This window comes from Salvelinus fontinalis, chromosome 5, assembly GCF_029448725.1.
Source record: "Salvelinus fontinalis isolate EN_2023a chromosome 5, ASM2944872v1, whole genome shotgun sequence".
In the NCBI taxonomy this organism is placed as follows: Eukaryota; Metazoa; Chordata; class Actinopteri; order Salmoniformes; family Salmonidae; genus Salvelinus; species Salvelinus fontinalis.
The window spans coordinates 3090693-3111225 of record NC_074669.1 but is presented as its reverse complement, the minus strand read 5'-3'; the positions used below and the strand labels follow the sequence as shown (position 1 = coordinate 3111225).

Genomic DNA, 20533 nt, shown 5'->3' with positions numbered 1-20533 from the left:
CTCTCTCTCTCTCAATCTCCCTCGCTCTCTCTCTACCTCCCTCGCTCTCTCTCAACCTCCCTCGCTCTCTCTCTACCTCCCTCGCTCTCTCTCTACCTCCCTCGCTCTCTCTCAACCTCCCTCGCTCTCTCTACCTCCCTCGCTCTCTCTCTACCTCTCTCTCTCAACCTCCCTCGCTCTCTCTCAACCTCCCTCGCTCTCTCTCAACCTCCCTCGCTCTCTCTCAACCTCCCTCGCTCTCTCTCAACCTCCCTCGCTCTCTCTCAACCTCTCTCTACCTCTCTCCACCTCTCTCTCCACCTCTCTCGCTCTCTCTCTACCTCCCTCGCTCTCTCTCTACCTCCCTCGCTCTCTCTCTACCTCCCTCGCTCTCTCTCTACCTCCCTCGCTCTCTCTCCACCTCCCTCGCTCTCTCACTCTCTATACCTCTCTCTCAACCTCCCTCGCTCTCTCTCTACCTCCCTCGCTCTCTCTACCTCACTCGCTCTCTCTCAACCTCCCTCGCTCTCTCTACCTCGCTCTCTCTCCACCTCTCTCGCTCTCTACCTCGCTCTCCACCTCTCTCGCTCTCTCTCTACCTACCTCGCTCTCCACCTCCCTCGCTCTCTCTCAACCTCCCTCGCTCTCTCTCAACCTCCCTCGCTCTCTCTACCTCGCTCTCTCTCCACCTCTCTCGCTCTCTCTACCTCTCTCTCCACCTCTCTCGCTCTCTCTCTACCTCTCTTTCTCCCCCACTTCCCAGTTCCTCCCCTCCTCCACCAGTAGTCAGATGGTCACCTTTAATCTCTCCCCCCAGGTCCTCCCCTCCTCCACCAGTAGTCAGATGGTCACCTTTAATCTCTCCCCCCAGGTCCTCCCCTTCTCCACCAGTAGTCAGATGGTCACCTTTAATCTCTCCCCCCAGGTCCTCCCCTCCTCCACCAGTAGTCAGATGGTCACCTTTAATCTCTCCCCCCAGGTCCTCCCCTCCTCCACCAGTAGTCAGATGGTCACCTTTAATCTCTCCCCCCAGGTCCTCCCCTCCTCCACCAGTAGTCAGATGGTCACCTTTAATCTCTCCCCCCAGGTCCTCCACCAGTAGTCAGATGGTCACCTTTAATCTCTCCCCCCAGGTCCTCCCCTCCTCCACCAGTAGTCAGATGGTCACCTTTAATCTCTCCCCCCAGGTCCTCCCCTCCTCCACCAGTAGTCAGATGGTCACCTTTAATCTCTCCCCCCCGGGTCCTCCCCTCCTCCACCAGTAGTCAGATGGTCACCTTTAATCTCTCCCCCCAGGTCCTCCCCTCCTCCACCAGTAGTCAGATGGTCACCTTTAATCTCTCCCCCCCAGGTCCTCCCCTCCTCCACCAGTAGTCAGATGGTGACCTTTAATCTCTCCCCCCAGGTCCTCCCCTCCTCCACCAGTAGTCAGATGGTCACCTTTAATCTCTCCCCCCAGGTCCTCCCCTCCTCTACCAGTAGTCAGATGGTCACCTTTAATCTCTCCCCCCAGGTCCTCCCCTCCTCCACCAGTAGTCAGATGGTCACCTTTAATCTCTCCCCCCCAGGTCCTCCCCTCCTCCACCAGTAGTCAGATGGTCATCTTTAATCTCTCCCCCCAGGTCCTCCCCTCCTCCACCAGTAGTCAGATGGTCACCTTTAATCTCTCCCCCCAGGTCCTCCACCAGTAGTCAGATGGTCACCTTTAATCTCTCCCCCCAGGTCCTCCCCTCCTCCACCAGTAGTCAGATGGTCACCTTTAATCTCTCCCCCCAGGTCCTCCCCTCCTCCACCAGTAGTCAGATGGTCACCTTTAATCTCTCCCCCCAGGTCCTCCACCAGTAGTCAGATGGTCACCTTTAATCTCTCCCCCCAGGTCCTCCACCAGTAGTCAGATGGTCACCTTTAATCTCTCCCCTCCAGGTCCTCCCCTCCTCCACCAGTAGTCAGATGGTCACCTTTAATCTCTCCCCCCCAGGTCCTCCCCTCCTCCACCAGTAGTCAGATGGTCACCTTTAATCTCTCCCCCCCAGGTCCTCCACCAGTAGTCAGATGGTCACCTTTAATCTCTCCCCCCAGGTCCTCCACCAGTAGTCAGATGGTCACCTTTAATCTCTCCCCCCCAGGTCCTCCCCTCCTCCACCAGTAGTCAGGTGGTCACCTTTAATCTCTCCCCCAGGTCCTCCCCTCCTCCACCAGTAGTCAGATGGTCACCTTTAATCTCTCCCCCCAGGTCCTCCACCAGTAGTCAGATGGTCACCTTTAATCTCTCCCCCCCAGGTCCTCCACCAGTAGTCAGATGGTCACCTTTAATCTCTCCCCCCCAGGTCCTCCCCTCCTCCACCAGTAGTCAGATGGTCACCTTTAATCTCTCCCCCAGGTCCTCCCCTCCTCCACCAGTAGTCAGATGGTCACCTTTAATCTCTCCCCCCCAGGTCCTCCCCTCCTCCACCAGTAGTCAGATGGTCACCTTTAATCTCTCCCCCCAGGTCCTCCACCAGTAGTCAGATGGTCACCTTTAATCTCCCCCCCCCCAGGTCCTCCCCTCCTCCACCAGTAGTCAGATGGTCACCTTTAATCTCTCCCCCCCAGGTCCTCCCCTCCTCCACCAGTAGTCAGATGGTCACCTTTAATCTCTCCCCCCCAGGTCCTCCCCTCCTCCACCAGTAGTCAGATGGTCACCTTTAATCTCTCCCCCCCAGGTCCTCCCCTCCTCCACCAGTAGTCAGATGGTCACCTTTAATCTCTCCCCCCCAGGTCCTCCACCAGTAGTCAGATGGTCACCTTTAATCTCTCCCCCCAGGTCCTCCCCTCCTCCACCAGTAGTCAGATGGTCACCTTTAATCTCTCCCCCCAGGTCCTCCACCAGTAGTCAGATGGTCACCTTTAATCTCTCCCCCCCAGGTCCTCCCCTCCTCCACCAGTAGTCAGATGGTCACCTTTAATCTCTCCCCCAGGTCCTCCCCTCCTCCACCAGTAGTCAGATGATCACCTTTAATCTCTCCCCCCCCAGGTCCTCCCCTCCTCCACCAGTAGTCAGATGGTCACCTTTAATCTCTCCCCCCAGGTCCTCCCCTCCTCCACCAGTAGTCAGATGGTCACCTTTAATCTCTCCCCCCAGGTCCTCCCCTCCTCCACCAGTAGTCAGATGGTCACCTTTAATCTCTCCCCCCCAGGTCCTCCCCTCCTCCACCAGTAGTCAGATGGTCACCTTTAATCTCTCCCCCCAGGTCCTCCACCAGTAGTCAGATGGTCACCTTTAATCTCTCCCCCCAGGTCCTCCACCAGTAGTCAGATGGTCACCTTTAATCTCCCCCCCCCAGGTCCTCCCCTCCTCCACCAGTAGTCAGATGGTCACCTTTAATCTCTCCCCCCCAGGTCCTCCCCTCCTCCACCAGTAGTCAGATGGTCACCTTTAATCTCTCCCCCCCAGGTCCTCCCCAGGTCCTCCACCAGTAGTCAGATGGTCACCTTTAATCTCTCCCCCCAGGTCCTCCCCTCCTCCACCAGTAGTCAGATGGTCACCTTTAATCTCTCCCCCCAGGTCCTCCCCTCCTCCACCAGTAGTCAGATGGTCAACTTTAATCTCTCCCCCCCAGGTCCTCCCCTCCTCCACCAGTAGTCAGATGGTCACCTTTAATCTCTCCCCCCAGGTCCTCCCCTCCTCCACCAGTAGTCAGATGGTCACCTTTAATCTCTCCCCCCCAGGTCCTCCCCTCCTCCACCAGTAGTCAGATGGTCAACTTTAATCTCTCCCCCCCAGGTCCTCCCCTCCTCCACCAGTAGTCAGATGGTCACCTTTAGTTTCTCTAACGGGGGCGTGGCCACCATGAGGACCAGCGGAACGGAACCCAAGATTAAGTACTACACTGAGCTGTGTGCTGCCCCCGGCAACAGGTATAAAACACACTATATACTACACTGAGCTGTGTGCTGCCCCCGGCAACAGGTTTAAAACACACTATATACTACACTGAGCTGTGTGCTGCCCCCGGCAACAGGTATAAACACACTATATACTACACTTAGCTGTGTGCTGCCCCCGGCAACAGGTATAAACACACTATATACTACACTGAGCTGTGTGCTGCCCCCGGCAACAGGTATAAACACACTATATACTACACTGAGCTGTGTGCTGCCCCCGGCAACAGGTATAAACACACTATATACTACACTGAGCTGTGTGCTGCCCCCGGCAACAGGTATAACACACTATATACTACACTGAGCTGTGTGCTGCCCCCGGCAACAGGTATAAACACACTATATACTACACTGAGCTGTGTGCTGCCCCCGGCAACAGGTATAAAACACTATATACTACACTGAGCTGTGTGCTGCCCCCGGCAACAGGTATAAACACACTATATACTACACTGAGCTGTGTGCTGCCCCCGGCAACAGGTATAAAACACACACAGCAGTGCTGTAGCAGATGTGAAACTTAACTCTTTCTATCTCTCACCCCTCCTCCATTTCTCATTCCTCCTCCAATCTCTCCTTTCTCTCCTCCATCCCCCCTCCCTCCCATCTCTCCCCTCCCTCCCGTCTCTCTCTCCTCCATATCTCTCCCTCCCATCTCTCCTCCTCCTCCCTCCATCTCTCCCCTCCCTCCATCTCTCCCCTCCCTCCATCTCTCTCCTCCCTCCATCTCTCTCTTCCTTCATCTCTCTCCCCTCCCTCCCGTCTCTTCCTCCTCCATCTCTCTCCTCCTCCCTCCATCTCTCTCTCCTCCTCCCTCCATCTCTCTCCTCCTCCCTCCATCTCTCTCTTCCTCCTCCATCTCTCTCCTCCTCCCTCCATCTCTCTCCTCCTCCCTCCATCTCTCCTCCTCCTCCTCCATCTCTCTCCTCCTCCCTCCATCTCTCTCCTCCTCCCTCCATCTCTCTCCTCCTCCCTCCATCTCTCTCCTCCTCCCTCCATCTCTCTCTTCCTCCATCTCTCTCCTCCTCCCTCCATCTCTCTCTTCCTTCATCTCTCTCCCCTCCCTCCCGTCTCTTCCTCCTCCATCTCTCTCCTCCTCCTCCATCTCTCTCTGTGTCTCAGTGATGTTAAAGGTTTACAGAAGGAGTTAGATGCCTTGGTTAATGCCATCATCGAGGACTTCTTCCAGCCCCAGAAGAATAACCTGCTGTCCAAGCCTGAGTAACACACATCAGTGGCTTGTAACACAAAGACCAGCGCTGGTTTGACTTCCTGATCAAGATTCCCTTTCACACATTCTTCTTCCAGAACTCACACACATTCTAGAACTTACACACACACATTCCAGAACTTACACACACACATTCTAGAACTCACACACACACATTCTAGAACTCACACACACACATTCTAGAACTCACACACACACATTCTAGAACTCACACACACACATTCTAGAACTCACACACACACACATTCTAGAACTCACACACACACACATTCTAGAACTCACACACACACACATTCTAGAACTCACACACACACACATTCTAGAACTCACACACACACACACATTCTAGAACTCACACACACACACATTGTAGAACTCACACACACACACACATTGTAGAACTCACACACACACACATTCTAGAACTCACACACACACACATTGTAGAACTCACACACACACACACATTGTAGAACTCACACACACACACATTCTAGAACTCACACACACACATTCTAGAACTCACACACACACATTGTAGACCTCACACACATTCTAGAACACACACATTCTAGACGTCTTTAATCAGTTGTATCTGGAGCTGTACGTGTTATCTACTAGCTGGAGTGCTGTGTATTTGACCTAACACCCAGGGTTACTAACTGTAGTTCAGGGCTCTCAAGCCTGTTCCTGGATACCACCCTCCTGTAGGTTTTAACTCCAACCCTCCTGTAGGTTTTAACTCCAACCCTGTTCCTGGAGAAACCCTCCTGTAGGTTTTAACTCCAACCCTGTTCCTGGAGAGATACCCTCCTGTAGGTTTTAACTCCAACCCTGTTCCTGGAGAGATACCCTCCTGTAGGTTTTAACTCCAACCCTGTTCCTGGAGAGAAACCCTCCTGTAGGTTTTAACTCCAACCCTACTACTGGGCTCCCAAGTGATGCAGTCTAAGTTACTGCATCTCAGTGCTAGAGGCATCACTACAGACCCTGGTTCGATTCCAGGCTGTATCACAACCGACCGTGATTGGGAGTCCCAAAGGGCGGCGCACGATTGGCTCAGCGTCGTCCGGGTTCGGCCCGTGGTAGGCCGTCATTGTAAATAAGAATTTGTTCTTAATTGACCTGCCAAGTTAAAATAAAGGTGAAATAAATTGTTTTTTATAATACTGATTCTACTGCTCCTCCTTAATAACCAGCCTCCTCTGTAACCATTACGGCGTAACCTTTCAACAACAACAACAAGAAAGATGTGATTTTGAAAATAAAAACCTGTTAATTTGTAATAGTAATTAATTTGTAATATCCACCAATACTTTTGACTGCAATCTGCCTGGAGTATAGATATTTAAAATGTGTAATATGAAAAACAGAATGTGTCAATTTTAAAACGTAAAACGAGAGATGAGTTTTTAATTATGTCATTCCTGTGTAAATTCCAAAGCCTGTGTTATAGTCCTGTCAGATTACGGGTGCGTTCCAGAGCCTGTGTTATAGTCCTGTCAGATTACGGGTGCGTTCCAGAGCCTGTGTTATAGTCCTGTCAGATTACGGGTGCGTTCCAGAGCCTGTGTTATAGTCCTGTCAGATTACGGGTGCGTTCCAGGCCACCTACTAAGTGATTTATACTTTCTGATTTTCTGTTTTGATTACTTATTATTATTTTGTTTAACATTAAATGCCCTTTGCATTGTGGGGTGAATGCTGTAACACTGTATACAACAACTAATACAAGTCCCATGAAGGTAGTGACTGTCCAGTAATGCTGATCACTTATTAACTATAATTTATTCACATTACTACAATACTTCAGTTGTTGTGTATATTAGTGCCTTCAGTATTCACACCCCCTTGTCTTTTTACACATTTTGTTGTTACAAAGAGGAAATAAAATGGATTGAATTGTCTTTATTTTTTTTGGTCAACAATCTACACAAAATACTCTCTCAAAGTGTGTAGGGGGGGGGGAACTAACATTTATTACAAATTAATTTAAACTAAAACACTCGATGACACAAGTGTTCAGCTCCCGGAGTCAATACATGTTAGAATCGCCTTGGCAACGATTACTGCTGGGAGTCTTCCTGGGTAAGTCTCTAAGAGTCATTACAGCTGGGAGTCTTCTTGGGTAAGTCTCTAGGAGTCATTACAGCTGGGAGTCTTCCTGGGTAAGTCTCTAAGAGTCATTACAGCTGGGGGTCTTCTTGGGTAAGTCTCTAGGAGTCATTACAGCTGGGAGTCTTCCTGGGTAAGTCTCTAAGAGTCATTACAGCTGGGAGTCTTCCTGGGTAAGTCTCTAAGAGTCATTACAGCTGGGAGTCTTCCTGGGTAAGTCTCTAAGAGTCATTACAGCTGGGAGTCTTCCTGGGTAAGTCTCTAAGAGTCATTACAGCTGGGAGTCTTCCTGGGTAAGTCTCTAAGAGTTTTAAACACCTGGATTGTACAACATTAGCTCATTATTCAAATTCTTCAAGCTGGTTGTTGAACAGTCAAATCTGTAACTAGGCAACTCCGGAACACTCAATGCCTTCTTGCTAAGCAACTCCAGTGTAGATTTGGGCCTTGTGTTTTTAGGTTATTCAATCAATCAAATGTATTTATATAGCCCTTTGTACATCAGCTGATATCTCAACGTGCTGTACAGAAACCCAGCCTAAAAGGTGAATTTGTCTCCCAAGTCTATTGGAAAGCAGACAACCAGGTTTTCCTCTAGGATTTTGCCTATATTCCCTTTTCTTTTTATCCTAAAAAAACTCCCTTGTTGATGACAAGCATACCCATAACATGATGCTTGAAAATATGAAGAGTGATACTCAGTGATGTGGTGTTGGGGAGTGTTGGTCAGAGACCGGGTCATTGGCTGAATATCCCCTAGACACCTGGGGAGTGATGGTCAGAGACCGGGTCATTGGCTGAATATCCCTAGACACCTGGGGAGTGTTGGTCAGAGACCTGGTCATTGGCTGAATATCCCTACTCTCCTAGACACCTGGGGAGTGTTGGTCAGAGACCGGGTCATTGGCTGAATATCCCCTAGACACCTGGGGAGTGTTGGTCAGAGACCTGGTCATTGGCTGAATATCCCTACTCTCCTAGACACCTGGGGAGTGATGGTCAGAGACCTGGTCATTGGCTGAATATCCCTACTCTCCTAGACACCTGGGGAGTGATGGTCAGAGACCTGGTCATTGGCTGAATATCCCCTAGACACCTGGGGAGTGATGGTCAGAGACCTGGTCATTGGCTGAATATCCCCTAGACACCTGGGGAGTGTTGGTCAGAGACCTGGTCATTGGCTGAATATCTCCTAGACACCTGGGGAGTGATGGTCAAAGACCTGGTCATTGGCTGAATATCCCCTAGACACCTGGGGAGTGTTGGTACTTGGCTGAATATCCCTAGACACCTGGGGAGTGTTGATCATTGGCTGAATATCTCCTAGACACCTGGGGAGTGTTGGTCAGAGACCTGGTCATTGGCTGAATATCTCCTAGACACCTGGGGAGTGTTGGTCAGAGACCTGGTCATTGGCTGAATATCTCCTAGACACCTGGGGAGTGTTGGTCAGAGACCGGGTCATTGGCTGAATATCCCCTAGACACCTGGGGAGTGTTGGTCAGAGACCTGGTCATTGGCTGAATATCCCTACTCTCCTAGACACCTGGGGAGTGATGGTCAGAGACCTGGTCATTGGCTGAATATCCCTACTCTCCTAGACACCTGGGGAGGGATGGTCAGAGACCTGGTCATTGGCTGAATATCCCCTAGACACCTGGGGAGTGATGGTCAGAGACCTGGTCATTGGCTGAATATCCCCTAGACACCTGGGGAGTGATGGTCAGAGACCGGGTCATTGGCTGAATATCCCTAGACACCTGGGGAGTGTTGGTCAGAGACCTGGTCATTGGCTGAATATCCCTACTCTCCTAGACACCTGGGGAGTGTTGGTCAGAGACCGGGTCATTGGCTGAATATCCCCTAGACACCTGGGGAGTGTTGGTCAGAGACCTGGTCATTGGCTGAATATCCCTACTCTCCTAGACACCTGGGGAGTGATGGTCAGAGACCTGGTCATTGGCTGAATATCCCTACTCTCCTAGACACCTGGGGAGTGATGGTCAGAGACCTGGTCATTGGCTGAATATCCCCTAGACACCTGGGGAGTGATGGTCAGAGACCTGGTCATTGGCTGAATATCCCCTAGACACCTGGGGAGTGTTGGTCAGAGACCTGGTCATTGGCTGAATATCTCCTAGACACCTGGGGAGTGATGGTCAGAGACCTGGTCATTGGCTGAATATCCCCTAGACACCTGGGGAGTGTTGGTACTTGGCTGAATATCCCTAGACACCTGGGGAGTGTTGATCATTGGCTGAATATCTCCTAGACACCTGGGGAGTGTTGGTCAGAGACCTGGTCATTGGCTGAATATCTCCTAGACACCTGGGGAGTGTTGGTCAGAGACCTGGTCATTGGCTGAATATCTCCTAGACACCTGGGGAGTGTTGGTCAGAGACCGGGTCATTGGCTGAATATCCCCTAGACACCTGGGGAGTGTTGGTCAGAGACCTGGTCATTGGCTGAATATCCCTACTCTCCTAGACACCTGGGGAGTGATGGTCAGAGACCTGGTCATTGGCTGAATATCCCTACTCTCCTAGACACCTGGGGAGTGATGGTCAGAGACCTGGTCATTGGCTGAATATCCCCTAGACACCTGGGGAGTGATGGTCAGAGACCTGGTCATTGGCTGAATATCCCCTAGACACCTGGGGAGTGTTGGTCAGAGACCTGGTCATTGGCTGAATATCTCCTAGACACCTGGGGAGTGATGGTCAGAGACCTGGTCATTGGCTGAATATCCCCTAGACACCTGGGGAGTGTTGGTACTTGGCTGAATATCCCTAGACACCTGGGGAGTGTTGATCATTGGCTGAATATCTCCTAGACACCTGGGGAGTGTTGGTCAGAGACCTGGTCATTGGCTGAATATCTCCTAGACACCTGGGGAGTGTTGGTCAGAGACCTGGTCATTGGCTGAATATCTCCTAGACACCTGGGGAGTGTTGGTCAGAGACCGGGTCATTGGCTGAATATCTCCTAGACACCTGGGGAGTGTTGGTCAGAGACCTGGTCATTGGCTGAATATCCCTACTCTCCTAGACACCTGGGGAGTGATGGTCAGAGACCTGGTCATTGGCTGAATATCCCTAGACACCTGTGGAGTGGTGGTCAGAGACCTGGTCATTGGCTGAATATCCCTAGACACCTGGGGAGTGTTGATCAGAGACCTGGTCATTGGCTGAATATCCCTAGACACCTGGGGAGTGTTGATCATTGGCTGAATATCTCCTAGACACCTGGGGAGTGTTGGTCAGAGACCTGGTCATTGGCTGAATATCTCCTAGACACCTGGGGAGTGTTGGTCATTGGCTGAATATCCCTACTCTCCTAGACACCTGGGGAGTGTTGATCAGAGACCGGGTCATTGGCTGAATATCCCTAGACACCTGGGGAGTGTTGGTCAGAGACCTGGTCATTGGCTGAATATCCCTAGACACCTGGGGACTGTTGGTCAGAGACCTGGTCATTGGCTGAATATCCCTACTCTCCTAGACACCTGGGGAGTGTTGATCAGAGACCTGGTCATTGGCTGAATATCCCCTAGACACCTGGGGAGTGATGGTCAGAGACCTGGTCATTGGCTGAATATCCCCTAGACACCTGGGGAGTGTTGGTCAGAGACCTGGTCATTGGCTGAATATCCCCTAGACACCTGGGGAGTGTTGGTCAGAGACCTGGTCATTGGCTGAATATCCCTAGACACCTGGGGAGTGTTGGTCAGAGACCGGGTCATTGGCTGAATATCCCTAGACACCTGGGGAGTGTTGGTCAGAGACCGGGTCATTGGCTGAATATCCCTAGACACCTGGGGAGTGTTGGTCAGAGACCTGGTCATTGGCTGAATATCCCCTAGACACCTGGGGAGTGTTGGTCAGAGACCTGGTCATTGGCTGAATATCCCCTAGACACCTGGGGAGTGTTGGTCAGAGACCTGGTCATTGGCTGAATATCTCCTAGACACCTGGTCATTGGCTGAATATCTCCTAGACACCTGGGGAGTGATGGTCATTGGCTGAATATCTCCTGGACACCTGGGGAGTGTTGGTCATTGGCTGAATATCCCTAGACACCTGGGGAGTGTTGGTCATTGGCTGAATATCCCCTGGACACCTGGGGAGTGTTGGTCATTGGCTGAATATCCCCTGGACACCTGGGGAGTGGTGGTCAGAGACCTGGTCATTGGCTGAATATCCCTAGACACCTGGGGAGTGTTGGTCAGAGACCTGGTCATTGGCTGAATATCCCTACTCTCCTAGACACTTGGGGAGTGATGGTCAGAGACCGGGTCATTGGCTGAATATCCCCTAGACACCTGGGGAGTGATGGTCAGAGACCGGGTCATTGGCTGAATATCTCCTAGACACCTGGGGAGTGATGGTCAGAGACCTGGTCATTGGCTGAATATCCCTACTCTCCTAGACACCTGGGGAGTGTTGGTCATTGGCTGAATATCCCCTAGACACCTGGGGAGTGTTGGTCAGAGACCGGGTCATTGGCTGAATATCTCCTAGACACCTGGGGAGTGATGGTCAGAGACCTGGTCATTGGCTGAATATCCCCTAGACACCTGGGGAGTGTTGGTCAGAGACCTGGTCATTGGCTGAATATCCCCTAGACACCTGGGGAGTGTTGATCAGAGACCTGGTCATTGGCTGAATATCTCCTAGACACCTGGGGAGTGTTGATCAGAGACCTGGTCATTGGCTGAATATCCCCTAGACACCTGGGGAGTGTTGATCAGATACCTGGTCATTGGCTGAATATCTCCTAGACACCTGGGGAGTGTTGGTCAGAGACCTGGTCATTGGCTGAATATCCCCTAGACACCTGGGGAGTATTGATCAGAGACCTGGTCATTGGCTGAATATCCCCTAGACACCTGGGGAGTGTTGGTCAGAGACCTGGTCATTGGCTGAATATCCCCTAGACACCTGGGGAGTGTTGGTCAGAGACCTGGTCATTGGCTGAATATCCCCTAGACACCTGGGGAGTGATGGTCAGAGACCGGGTCATTGGCTGAATATCTCCTAGACACCTGGGGAGTGTTGGTCATTGGCTGAATATCCCCTAGACACCTGGGGAGTGTTGGTCAGAGACCGGGTCATTGGCTGAATATCTCCTAGACACCTGGGGAGTGATGGTCAGAGACCTGGTCATTGGCTGAATATCTCCTAGACACCTGGGGAGTGATGGTCAGAGACCTGGTCATTGGCTGAATATCTCCTAGACACCTGGGGAGTGTTGGTCATTGGCTGAATATCCCCTAGACACCTGGGGAGTGTTGGTCAGAGACCTGGTCATTGGCTGAATATCCCCTAGACACCTGGGGAGTGTTGGTCAGAGACCTGGTCATTGGCTGAATATCCCCTAGACACCTGGGGAGTATTGATCAGAGACCTGGTCATTGGCTGAATATCCCCTAGACACCTGGGGAGTGATGGTCAGAGACCTGGTCATTGGCTGAATATCTCCTAGACACCTGGGGAGTGATGGTCAGAGACCTGGTCATTGGCTGAATATCTCCTAGACATCTGGGGAGTGTTGGTCAGAGACCTGGTCATTGGCTGAATATCTCCTAGACACCTGGGGAGTGTTGGTCAGAGACCTGGTCATTGGCTGAATATCCCCTAGACACCTGGGGAGTGTTGGTCAGAGACCTGGTCATTGGCTGAATATCCCCTAGACACCTGGGGAGTGTTGATCAGAGACCTGGTCATTGGCTGAATATCTCCTAGACACCTGGGGAGTGTTGGTCAGAGACCTGGTCATTGGCTGAATATCTCCTAGACACCTGGGGAGTGTTGATCAGAGACCTGGTCATTGGCTGAATATCCCTAGACACCTGGGGAGTGTTGGTCAGAGACCTGGTCATTGGCTGAATATCCCCTAGACACCTGGGGAGTGTTGGTCAGAGACCTGGTCATTGGCTGAATATCTCCTAGACACCTGGGGAGTGTTGATCAGAGACCTGGTCATTGGCTGAATATCCCCTAGACACCTGGGGAGTGTTGATCAGATACCTGGTCATTGGCTGAATATCTCCTAGACACCTGGGGAGTGTTGGTCAGAGACCTGGTCATTGGCTGAATATCCCCTAGACACCTGGGGAGTATTGATCAGAGACCTGGTCATTGGCTGAATATCCCCTAGACACCTGGGGAGTGTTGGTCAGAGACCTGGTCATTGGCTGAATATCCCCTAGACACCTGGGGAGTGTTGGTCAGAGACCTGGTCATTGGCTGAATATCCCCTAGACACCTGGGGAGTGATGGTCAGAGACCGGGTCATTGGCTGAATATCTCCTAGACACCTGGGGAGTGTTGGTCATTGGCTGAATATCCCCTAGACACCTGGGGAGTGTTGGTCAGAGACCGGGTCATTGGCTGAATATCTCCTAGACACCTGGGGAGTGATGGTCAGAGACCTGGTCATTGGCTGAATATCTCCTAGACACCTGGGGAGTGATGGTCAGAGACCTGGTCATTGGCTGAATATCTCCTAGACACCTGGGGAGTGTTGGTCATTGGCTGAATATCCCCTAGACACCTGGGGAGTGTTGGTCAGAGACCTGGTCATTGGCTGAATATCCCCTAGACACCTGGGGAGTGTTGGTCAGAGACCTGGTCATTGGCTGAATATCCCCTAGACACCTGGGGAGTATTGATCAGAGACCTGGTCATTGGCTGAATATCCCCTAGACACCTGGGGAGTGATGGTCAGAGACCTGGTCATTGGCTGAATATCTCCTAGACACCTGGGGAGTGTTGATCAGAGACCTGGTCATTGGCTGAATATCTCCTAGACACCTGGGGAGTGATGGTCAGAGACCTGGTCATTGGCTGAATATCTCCTAGACATCTGGGGAGTGTTGGTCAGAGACCTGGTCATTGGCTGAATATCTCCTAGACACCTGGGGAGTGTTGGTCAGAGACCTGGTCATTGGCTGAATATCCCCTAGACACCTGGGGAGTGTTGGTCAGAGACCTGGTCATTGGCTGAATATCCCCTACTCCCCTAGACAATTATCTCTGGTCTCTTACCAAAGACAGCTGTGAAGAAACCTCGAACTAACGTGGATTGCCTTTTCACCTGTTTCCTTTAAATAACCAAAAAGTGGCTAACGCTTCGAACACACCGACAGTGTCATTACATTTTACAAACCTACCAATTGAAACCGCTGCGTTTGTATTTATCAAACGTATGAGTCAAACTGTGTGCTGTACACGGCTAAACAGAAATGGTTGCAGAAAGTGTATGTTGAATTTTTGTTGCACACATTCCCGGAATTAACGCTTCAGTTTTTGGCGTGCGTTGTGAAGAGCATGGCGATTGCAACGTCAGGGTTGTGGGTTCGAATCCCACGGGGGGGACCAATAATGACAAATGTATGAACTCACTACTGTAAGCCGCTCTGGATAAGAGCGTCTGATTTAAGTTATGTAAATGTTTGTGTGTGAGAGAGAAAGATCAAGAATATGATAACTTTTTTTAGCCTACTCTGCACTTGTTTAGAGATACGAGCGAGAAAAGGAGAGCGAGACAGCAGTCGTCCTACGTTCTATTTATACCTCCCTTTCAGGAGAGTGGCCTTCCACACTGACAGAATATCGTGTGTGAGAGAGAGACTGTCACCAAACATCGACTGAGTTTGGTGGGCTAACTGCACGGACCACACACACTCTCTCCACAACGTCCGCATCGGCCCCGCACGTAACCTACATCGGGCTAGTCAAGTGCCGCGTCCGGGAAAAAGGTGAGACGGCACCGTGTATGGCTCCGGGAAAGTTTCGGTTCGTTACAGAGATCATTGTGGAGGTCTGGAAGATGTTGATATAAGGACCTCTTCATCTGATATGATCTTTATTTTACTGACGTCGGAACTTATTAATAAGGTGCGACACGGTGCGTAAATTTATCCCGATCGTGCGTAAAATGATATTGTTGATTCGTTTTGCCTCTTGTAGCCTTCCGCTTGCGTTTATTGATGTCTGTTTGTATACAGTTAGAATGTCATGTTTTATTTTTGTATTTCATTGTTTATCTGATAAGTAGTTAGCATCATTTCATAGAATATTTGGTAAATTCACTTCTTCGTGCTCAGATTGCGGTTTGTACATCCGCGCCTCATCTCTCTTTTTAACAAACCTTTTTGCAGTTTAAAACGCCTATTCCATCCGTATGGTTTGAAACAATGAAAACCATAAAATGAGTATAGTTGGAACAGTCAGTTGACATTTAGCCAGAGAACTATTCTCGACTAGCCCCCCCCACCTGCACGTCTGGGGGGGTGTGTCCCCGAATGGCTCCACTATGGTCTCTGGTCAAAAGTAGTTCACTAGATAGGGAGTAGGGCGCCATTTGCGACGTAACCTTGGTGTTGCTGTAGAACAAGGTTGAACTTGAGGGAGACCTCCTCCAAGGAGTCCAAATGACACATTGTTTCCTTTGCGCAGCTGAGCAAGACACACACACACACACACACACACAGCTTGGTGTATTATTGGGGCGGCAGGGTAGCTTAGTGGTTAGAGCGTTGGGCTAGTAACCGAAAGGTTGCAAATGTGTGTAGAAGTTGTAGAAGTTGGTAGTGTAGTAGGCCTTGTCCCTGTGTAGAAGTTGGTAGTGTAGTAGGCCTTGTCCCCGTGTAGAAGTTGGTAGTGTAGTAGGCCTTGTCCCTGTGTAGAAGTTGGTAGTGTAGTAGGCCTTGTCCCCGTGTAGAAGTTGGTAGTGTAGTAGGCCTTGTCCCTGTGTAGAAGTTGGTAGTGTAGTAGGCCTTGTCCCCGTGTAGAAGTTGGTAGTGTAGTAGGCCTTGTACCTGTGTAGAAGTTGGTAGTGTAGTAGGCCTTGTCCCCGTGTAGAAGTTGGTAGTGTAGTAGGCCTTGTACCTGTGTAGAAGTTGGTAGTGTAGTAGGCCTTGTCTCTGTGTAGAAGCTGGTAGTGTAGTAGGCCTTGTACCTGTGTAGAAGTTGGTAGTGAAGTAGGCCTTGTCCCTGTGTAGAAGTTGGTAGTGAAGTAGGCCTTGTCCCCGTGTAGAAGTTGGTAGTGTAGTAGGCCTTGTACCTGTGTAGAAGTTGGTAGTGTAGTAGGCCTTGTCCCCGTGTAGAAGTTGGTAGTGTAGTAGGCCTTGTACCTGTGTAGAAGTTGGTAGTGAAGTAGGCCTTGTCCCTGTGTAGAAGTTGGTAGTGAAGTAGGCCTTGTCCCTGTGTAGAAGTTGGTAGTGAAGTAGGCCTTGTCCCTGTGTAGAAGTTGGTAGTGAAGTAGGCCTTTTCCCTGTGTAGAAGTTGGTAGTGAAGTAGGCCTTGTCCCTGTGTAGAAGTTGGTAGTGAAGTAGGCCTTGTCCCTGTGTAGAAGTTGGTAGTGAAGTAGGCCTTGTCCCTGTGTAGAAGTTGGTAGTGTAGTAGGCCTTGTCCCTGTGTAGAAGTTGGTAGTGAAGTAGGCCTTGTCCCTGTGTAGAAGTTGGTAGGCCTATCTTACTGGTGTTATGTTGGCAGGGCAGTAGGTCTATCTTACTGGTGATATGTTGGCAGGGCAGTAGGCCTATCTTACTGGTGATATGTTGGCAGGGCAGTAGGCCTGCCTTACTGGTGATATGTTGGCAGGGCAGTAGGTCTACCTTACTGGTGATATGTTGGCAGGGCAGTAGGCCTACCTTACTGGTGATATGTTGGCTGGGCAGTAGGTCTATCTTACTGGTGATATGTTGGCAGGGCAGTAGGTCTACCTTACTGGTGATATGTTGGCAGGGCAGTAGGCCTACCTTACTGGCGATATGTTGGCAGGGCAGTAGGCCTACCTTACTGGTGATATGTTGGCAGGGCAGTAGGCCTACCTTACTGGTGATATGTTGGCAGGGCAGTAGGCCTATCTTACTGGTGATATGTTGGCAGGGCAGTAGGCCTACGTTACTGGTGATATGTTGGCAGGGCAGTAGGCCTACCTTACTGGTGATATGTTGGCAGGGCAGTAGGCCTATCTTACTGGTGATATGTTGGCAGGGTAGTAGGCCTACCTTACTGGTGATATGATGGCAGGGCAATAGGCCTATCTTACTGGTGACATGTTGGCAGGGCAGTAGGCCTATCTTGCAGGTGATATGTTGGCAGGGCAGTAGGCCTATCTTACTGGTGATATGTTGGCAGGGCAGTAGGTCTACCTTACTGGTGATATGTTGACAGAGCAGTAGGCCTACCTTACTGGTGATATGTTGGCAGGGCAGTAGGTCTACCTTACTGGTGATATGTTGACAGGGCAGTAGGTCTACCTTACTGGTGATATGTTGACAGAGCAGTAGGTCTACCTTACTGGTGATATGTTGGCAGGGCAATAGGTCTACCTTACTGGTGATATGTTGGCAGGGCAGTAGGACTACCTTACTGGTGATATGTTGACAGGGAAGTAGGTCTACCTTACTGGTGATATGTTGGCAGGGCAGTAGGTCTACCTTACTGGTGATATGTTGACAGAGCAGTAGGCCTACCTTACTGGTGATATGTTGGCAGGGCAGTAGGTCTACCTTACTGGTGATATGTTGACAGGGCAGTAGGTCTACCTTATTGGTGATATGTTGACAGAGCAGTAGGCCTACCTTACTGGTGATATGTTGGCAGGGCAGTAGGTCTACCTTACTGGTGATATGTTGGCAGGGCAGTAGGTCTACCTTACTGGTGATATGTTGACAGGGCAGTAGGTCTACCTTACTGGTGATATGTTGACAGAGCAGTAGGTCTACCTTACTGGTGATATGTTGGCAGGGCAATAGGTCTACCTTACTGGTGATATGTTGGCAGGGCAGTAGGACTACCTTACTGGTGATATGTTGACAGGGAAGTAGGTCTACCTTACTGGTGATATGTTGGCAGGGCAGTAGGTCTACCTTACTGGTGATATGTTGACAGAGCAGTAGGCCTACCTTACTGGTGATATGTTGGCAGGGCAGTAGGTCTACCTTACTGGTGATATGTTGACAGGGCAGTAGGTCTACCTTATTGGTGATATGTTGACAGAGCAGTAGGCCTACCTTACTGGTGATATGTTGGCAGGGCAGTAGGTCTACCTTACTGGTGATATGAAACGTTTTCAACTGTCAGTTGTTTGTGTCACTGACTGTATTTCATTCCCAGTTGTAATCGGACAGCTAGTTTGACCTACAGTACGGCTGGCAGCCGGGATGTGTGTCATGGGGATTTATGTGTGTTGACTGACCGTCAGTGTGTGAAGGCTACGCAGGTCACACACACATGCCAAGCCAAGAGTTGGTGTGTGTGCCCACCAAAATAATGGAAACGTAATGTAAATACCAAAATAATGGAAACAACAATAATGGAAACGTAATGTAAATACCAAAATAATGGAAACAACAATAATGGAAACACCAAAATAATGGAAACACCAACATCATGAAAACACCAAAATAAAGGAAACACCAACATAATGGAAACACCAAAATAATGGAAACACCAACGTGTGTTAACAGGGCGTTGGGTCACCACCAACCAGAACAGCTTCAATGCACCTCGACATGGATTCTAGAAGTGTCTGGAACTCTATTGGAAGGATGTGAGCTCATTCTTCCACCAGAAAAGTCCATGTTTTTGGTGAAAACGCTGCCTCAGGCGCCGCTCCAGAATCTCCCATAAGTATTCAGTTGGGTGGAGAACTGGTGACTGACTGACACACACACACACACACACACACACACACACACACACACACACCCACCCTTTAAACCCCCTGAGCTCCTTTGAAGGCCCTTTAAATTAAAGTCACTGAGACCTCTTCTTCCAGCCATGGTAGCCTAAATAATGGACAACTAGGAATTTTAATACATGACCCGCTAAGCATGATGGGATGTTATTTGCTTAATTAACTCTTGGCAACCACACCCCATGTGGAAACACCTGCTTTCAATATACTTTTGTATCCCCTCATTTAGCCACGTGTTTCCTTTACTCTGGCAGTTACCTGTAGTTCAGGCCTCGTGTAGCTGTGAGAAATATAAACCCCAAATAGAAACAGACAGGTGTTGAAATCCAGAGATAGATACTAGCTACCACTCCTAACCCCCACAAGACTTACTACACTACTGTCCTAATCACCAAATAACACACAGGCTGCAGTACAGACGTACTTCAGAAACTCTGTGTAATGTTATGGTTGTCCCAGTCTTCATTAACTCTGTTGTGGTTGTCCCAGTCTTCAGTAACTCTGTGTAGTCTTTTTGTTGTCCCAGTCTTCATTAACTCTGTGTAGTCTTTTTGTTGTCCCAGTCTTCATTAACTCTGTGTAGTCTTTTTGTTGTCCCAGTCTTCAGTAACTCTGTGTAGTCTTTTTGTTGTCTCAGTCTTCAGTAACTCTGTGTAGTCTTTTTGTTGTCCCAGTCTTCATTAACTCTGTGTAGTCTTTTTGTTGTCCCAGTCTTCAGTAACTCTGTGTAGTCTTTTTGTTGTCCCAGTCTTCAGTAACTCTGTGTAGTCTTTTTGTTGTCCCAGTCTTCAGTAACTCTATGTAACATTGCGGTTGTTCTAGTCTTCAGTAACTCTGCACAATGTTGTGGTTGTCCCAGTTTTCAGTAACTCTGTGCAATGTTGTGGTTGTCCCAGCAGATATAGACCAGAGGACTTCCAAGGAGACAGACAGCCATGGAGGGACTCTACTTTGAAGTCAAGCCCTGTGACCAACACCCCAGCATTCCTCCCCCTCCCTCCCCCCTTCCCCTCACCCCAAACACCACCCCTCCCCTCCCTTCTCCTTTAGCCCCCTCCCCCCTTATTCTCCCCCATAACAGAACCTCTTTCTCAGCCCTCATCCCCTCCCCCTTGGCCTCCTCCCCCCTCACCCCCAACACCCATCCTCACCCAGCCCTCACCCCTTCCCCCTCGTCATCCTCCCCCCTCACCCCCAACACCCATCCTCACCCAGCCCTCATCCCCTCCCCCTTGGCCTCCTCCCCCCTAACCCCCAACACCCATCCTCACCCAGCCCTCACCCCCTCCCCCACGGTATCCTCCCCCCTCACCCCCAACACCCATCCTCACCCAGCCCTCACCCCCTCCCCCACGGTATCCTTCCCCCTCATCCCCAACACCCATCCTCACCCAGCCCCCCCCCCCTCGGCATCCTCCCCCCTCACCCCCAACACCCATCCTCACCCAGCCCTCACCCCCTCCCGCCTTAACCTCACCCCTAACAGATGGTCCTACACAACCCTCACCTCTACACCCTCCCCCCTCCACCTCACCCCTCTCGGAAGAAACACTGCTCCCGCAGAGGAAG

The 20533-nt window shown here is 50.5% G+C and overlaps 1 protein-coding gene across 7 annotated transcripts in view; it reads left to right on the top strand.

Annotated features, from left to right (window-relative positions):
• pgm2 (phosphoglucomutase 2) overlaps positions 1 to 7044 on the top strand; it is a 40025-nt gene extending 32981 nt beyond the window's left edge. For 2 of the 7 annotated variants that reach the window (XM_055922061.1, XM_055922063.1), the window contains exon 11: positions 2937 to 3246. In XM_055922061.1, coding sequence (XP_055778036.1) covers positions 2937 to 3224 — 288 coding nt within the window. In that variant the 3' untranslated portion in view covers positions 3225 to 3246. Of the gene's footprint in view, positions 1 to 796; positions 1127 to 2936; positions 3247 to 3742; positions 4387 to 5028 lie in introns of those variants that run through there. The other 5 variants (XR_008759404.1, XR_008759405.1, XM_055922060.1 and 2 more) reach the window with 5 other exon arrangements.
• The last annotated feature ends 13489 nt before the right edge of the window (positions 7045 to 20533 follow it).